Raw genomic sequence first — 6,000 nt, 5'->3', positions numbered from 1 at the left:
TCGGAAGATTGAAATGCTGCTAACTGAATGGAATAAGAATCCTGACATGCTTTTTACTATACACCCGGTAGATGGTACCTTCCTAGTGTGGCATGTAAAGTATTTGGATGAATATAATCCTGGAATATTTAGACAAGTCCAGGTATACTTTACTGATGAAGCAATTTTTACACTTCTTAAAAAAGTAAAACAGTTGCTATTCAGATTTAGCAGGTGTTCAGAAATACTCAATGACTTTATTTTTGATAAGCAACTGAGAAGAGAATAACTTGCTACCAAAGGGGGTCAGTGACCACAGATTTTATAAACTTGATTAATTTAAGTAAAGTGAATTTGGCTTTGAAATGTGATACTGAGTACTTGAATGTATGTGTATTCATTTTTTTTTCTGGGAATTCACAATATTTTGAATAAACTTAAGAAACTACCCTAAAAATGCGACTCAGGATGCATCCCCTCCACTTCTTCAGTTTTATTAATTAAATCTACTATCTTTATCAGTTATCTTTCTGAACAGTATTTGTTTAGATTTATGGTTGTAGTCATCTAGATGTACAGGCAAGTTTCAAGTTTCAAATACTTGAAATTATTTCTTCAGTTTTCTCATACGCGATGAATATATGATACTATATAAATAGAGGAAAAAGATTAGACCATAATAAGGTCGAAAATGATATATTTTGCTAGGAAGCTGAGGTTTGACAGTTTGAAAATGGAAGTATTTTTGGAAGACTTTGAGAGGAGGCAGACTGCTTGCACTGAATCATGTAATTGTGTTTTTCAGGTTTCTTTTTCTTCTCGGATTCCTGTTGCATTTCCATCTGGTGATGCAAGCTCTCTTAGTAAAAATATCATGATGTATGCCTGTATAAATGCTGCAAAAGATTCTCACCACACTTTGTTACACCAAGACATGATGGCTGAATGCAGTCCTCATGGATCACAGCTGCATTCTGGACCACACAGTACAAATATGAACATTTTAGCTCCCACAGTAATGATGGTCTCTAAACACATAGATGGCTCTTTAAATCAATGGGCAGTCACTTTTGCTGATAAGTCTGCCTTTACCACTGTTCTAACTGTATCTCACAAATTTAGATATTGTGGTCATAGATTTCACCTCAATGACCTGGCATGTCATTCAGTTTTACCATTATTATTGACATCATCTCATCATAATGCTCTGCTGACTCCTGAATCAGATTTTCAGTGGGACTCAGACAATAAATTAAGTAGATTAATGGATCCTGTAAGACACATAAAGGGTTCCTCGAAACAACCTCTCAGAAATGCAGCAACACGTACATTTCACGACCCGAATGCCATCTACAGTGAACTTATTCTGTGGCGCGTGGACCCAATAGGACCTTTGTCATACACCGGAGGAGTATCGGAGTTGGCGCGAATTAACTCTTTACATACCTCAGCCTTCTCTAATGTTGCTTGGCTTCCAACTCTTATTCCTAGTTACTGTCTTGGTAAGTGTTCATTTAAAAAAGCTTTAAAACAGTTATTTATATACAAAATGGTTTATATTTGTCATTAGGAAGATTTTTAATAAGTATTCAGAATGTAGGCATCAGACTTAAGTTTAGAGTTTCTAGACTTTTGTTTTTCATCTTTTCCCTCTCATAACCTATCTGTTGAATTTTTTTGGTTAATAATTTTATATCTATTAATTGTATCTGTGTTTCTGGACCATGGTTATGTCTAAAAAGAGAAGTGTGAATATTTTTTTCTCATACTTCAGCCAGTAATAAAAATAAACTATATATTATAATGCAAAGTGTTTACTTTCTCAGGCACATATTGCAATTCTGCGAGTGCTTGCTTTGTTGCTTCTGATGGCAAAAATCTGAGACTCTACCAAGCTGTGGTAGATGCAAGAAAATTATTGGATGAACTGTCAGATCCAGAATCTTCAGTAAGTATTTCCTAATCTTTATTAATATATCTAAGCTAATAAGGAATTCTCTTTTAATTTGTCTAGGACATTTATTTGTTAGTTGGTGTTCAGGGAGTGAGCATCTGTTCTGGGCTCTGTGTGACCAGTTTGTTTTTTCTTAATTTGTGTTCCAATTTACATGAATCAAAATTACAGTCTGTTGGCACTTTCACTGCTGTGGCCCAGGTTCAGTCCCTTGTTGAGGAACTAAGATTCCACAAGCCACACAGTGTGATGAAAAAGAAAAAAAAAATTACAGTCTGTATATCACATCGTACATCAATACGTTTTACATTTAAAGAAATAAATGCGATTTTTTCCTAAAATGTGATTTTTTTCTTGACATTTTTCACTCTTTAGTTTGGTTCTGTTAATCTTTTTTTGCTCAAGAAAGGTTTTAAGGCAGCTTTACCAACCTCTATGTTTAGGTTGGAAAATTTGGACTTTTCTGAGCTTGATTCACTATTTTAAAAGTCCTCTGGTTAGAATATGTTATCAGTGGGTGACAATGTCTCATTCTGGTAGTTCTCTATTTGAACTGGAAGTCATGCATATTAGCCAGTACTCAGATTTGAATGGTGAATTTTCCATTTACCTATAAAAACGTGCCTTTTAATAAAATAACTGTTCTAATAAAAATGTTTCCAATATTGAAAATCAAAGACTGTTTTTGTTTTGTTTAATTTTAATTTTAATTAATTAATTTATTTACTTATGGCTGCATTGGGTCTTCATTGCCGCTCATGGACTTTCTCTAGTTGCGGCGAGCAGGGTCTACTCTTCGTTGCGGTGCACAGGCTTCTCATTGCGGTGGCTTCTCTTGTCGTGGAGCATGGGCTCTAGGCGCACAGGCTTCAGTAGTTGTGGCTCGTGGGCTCTAGAGTGCAGGCTCAGTAGTTGTGGCGCACGGGCTTAGTTGCTCCGTGGCATGTGGGATCTTCCTGGACTAGGGCTCAAACCCGTGTCCCCTGCATTGGCCGGCGGATTCTTAACCACTGCGCCACCAGGGAAGTCCCTCAAAGACTGTTTTTGAATGTCTGCCATGTACCCCTAGACGGGTAGGGAATAGTGTCTGCCTTTAAGGGGATTTAAATTTAGCAGAGGAGAGAAATTATTATAAAAGTTTAAATAACGGTTTAAGACAGAAGCAGAGGTATCTGAAGTTGGTATGTCATTAACTGCCAAACACTATTTCATAATTCAGGGGCAAGAGAGATCAGAGTAGGGTAGGCATAGAAGTTTTTATTAGGGACAGTATTTGAGTTCATTTTTGATAGATTCAGAAAGACAAATCCTTGGTCTTTGCTGAGTGATAGAATAGCCTGAGCGGGTACAGGAAAGTACGTGTATAAATAAGGCTTGTTCCAGAAACAGTGGTAATTGGACTGAAGCCGCAAGTTCGGCATAGAGAAAGTCTAGAAAAGTAGCATCTTTAAAATTATAGAGTTGGAAGATTTAAAGGTCCCCTAGTCTAACCAGCCATCTGATACTTTGTCTCTACCACATTCCTGCCAATTTGTCATCTGGCCCCCAAGGAGGGAAGCTCAACTCTAAACGCAGCTCATTCTGTCTTTGAATCACCATCACTATTATATTGAAATTAAACTTGTAATCCTTAAATTCTACTTGTTAGCTTTAGTTCCATTTAGAATAAGTCTAAGATTTCTTACATGTGAGAGCACCTCAGACACCTATGTTGGAACCCCCCAATTTTTTTCCTCAGGCCAAACCTGCTGCTCCTCTGCCTATAAATTTATCTAACTGTTATATATTTGACCCTGGTTACTCTTCTGAGCAGCTTTCCGTTTGTTTATACACCGGGCATTGTAGGATCACTAGAATATAGCAGTATTGTGCCGTCTCTCAGTAGATACTATTATGTTTGGGCAGGCATGCCACATTCTTTGTATGTAATTCATATTTAGCTGACTTTCAATTAAATATCACGGAGTCTTTTTTTTTTTTTTTTTGCTAGTAAGCCATTCTGTATTTGTGCATTTGAATTTGGGACCCAAATATAGACTTATTTCCCTATTACATTTCACCTTGCTAGGCTCAGCTCAACAGTACATCCTTTCAGTATCCTTTTGAATCCAGATTCTGTTACTGCTTTATGTGTTACTGCTTTATGACTCATATCACGGGCCTATTTGATGAGTGTTGTTCTACATCTTCATCTAAGTCAATTACAGAAATGTTAAACAGTACTGGACTGAAGAAAGAACCTAGCAGTATACATTTGAAATCTTTCTCCATTTTTTTTTTTTTTTTTTTTTTTTTTTTGCGGTACGCGGGCCTCTCACTGTTGTGGCCTCTCCCGTTGTGGAGCACAGGCTCCGGACGCGCAGGCTCAGCAGCCATGGCTCACGGGCCCAGCCGCTCCGTGGCATGTGGGATCTTCCCGGACCGGGGCATGAACCTGTGTCCCCTGCATCGGCAGGTGGACTCTCAACCACTGCGCCACCAGGGAAGCCCTCTTTCTCCATTTTTATTGTCTAGAATATTTCTCCAGCTTATCCCAAGGATTTGCATGAGGCAGCTTGTGGTGTACTTCACTGAAGTAAAATGCACCCTGTCTGCCAAATCTTTTGCAGTCAAAAAAGGAAGTCAGATTTGTAGGAGATGATTGTTTTAATGTATAGTAGGTTGAATGTGTGTATCCTAATGTCTCTTGATGACTAAAACGTTGTACTAGATAGACATCAGGCTCTTTATACTGACTTACAGAAGTATGTTATTTTCCTTTTGGAAAATTGGAATCTTTGCCTGTTTTTAGTCTTTTGGCTGTGGCAATCCCCATGATTTCTCAGAGAGAACATCCTCTGTGGTTCATTGTTCTCACTGGCAAAATTTCTCAATAACCTGGGCATTATTTTTTCCAGGAAAATATAAATTCATTTAGAGCAGTTGGATACATTCTTGGAATTTTAAAATTTATCTTGGTCTTCTGCTCCAGTGTACTTACCAATGTACTTTTTTCTTAAACCCTCCATTTTCATATTTTTTTTAAAGTTAAAAAGTAATACTTATTCATTGTAGAAAATTTTTGGTCCTTTCTACTTTTGCAAGCTAAATTCTTGAAATAGAAGACCAGAGACAAAGTAGGAATTAGGAGTTCTTTATTCTCCTGATCTTTATTAACATTAAACCATCAGCCTCTGTTAATGAGCCTATCTTTCTCTTTCTCTTTGTACTCTGAAAACAATAATTAATTCAGTGACTTAATTTTTCAAACAAATCTTTAATTTTAGAATAGTTTTAGGTTTACAGAAAAGTTGGAGATATACTGCAGAGTTCCCATATACCCCTATCGTTAACATCTTATATTACCAGAATACATTTGTCACAACTAATAAAGTTATTGGTGTGATATGATTAATTAAACCCCAGACTTTATTAAGACTTAACTGATTTTTTCCCACAAATGTCCTTTTCCACTAATGTTCCAGGACTTCATCCACAAAACCATATTACATTTAGTTGTCATGTCTCCTAAGTCTTCTCTGATCTGGGACAGTTTCTAAGTTTTCTTCATCTTCATCAGCTTTTTCTTATGACCTTGACAGTTTTGAGTAGTACCGGTGAGATATTTTATTGTATTTTCCTTCGACTTGGGTTTGTCTGCTATTTTTCTCATGGTTAGACTGGAGTTATGAGTTTTGGGGAAAAATACCTCAGGTGTGTGAAGTACACTTCTTGTGTTACATCAGGGGCACATGCTAACAATATGGTTATTAGCATCTTCCCTCTTTTTTTCTTTTCAGCTGGAAGTTTGTTAATTTATTGTTTTTAAAGAACCAGCTATTTGTTTCACTGAACTCTTTCGTTTTGTTATAATTTTCATTAGTATCTGCCCTATCTTTATTATTTTCTTCCTTACCCTTGATTTATTTTGGTTTTCGTTTACTAGGTTTCTTGAGATAGGAGCTTAGGTTCTGTTTTTTTTTTTTTTTTTTTGGCCAAGCTGTGCAGCATGTGGTATCTTAGTTCCTGGACCAGGGATCGAACCCGTGCCCCCTGTGGTGGAAGCATGGAGTCTTAACCACTGGACT

General features: G+C 36.9%; 1 protein-coding gene across 1 annotated transcript in view; it reads left to right on the top strand.

Moving 5' to 3' along the window:
• Window positions 1-6,000, top strand: part of DMXL2 (Dmx like 2) — a 170,428-nt gene that overhangs the window by 68,927 nt on the left and 95,501 nt on the right. The window contains exons 12-14 of the mRNA XM_007468711.1: window positions 8-142; window positions 785-1,481; window positions 1,806-1,927. Of these exons, the coding sequence (XP_007468773.1) occupies window positions 8-142; window positions 785-1,481; window positions 1,806-1,927 (954 nt within the window). The remainder of the gene's footprint in view (window positions 1-7; window positions 143-784; window positions 1,482-1,805; window positions 1,928-6,000) is intronic.

The sequence above is a fragment of the Lipotes vexillifer genome, unplaced genomic scaffold (assembly GCF_000442215.2).
Source record: "Lipotes vexillifer unplaced genomic scaffold, Lipotes_vexillifer_v1.1 scaffold268, whole genome shotgun sequence".
NCBI lineage: Eukaryota > Metazoa > Chordata > Mammalia > Artiodactyla > Lipotidae > Lipotes > Lipotes vexillifer.
This window is presented reverse-complemented; position numbering and strand designations above follow the sequence as displayed.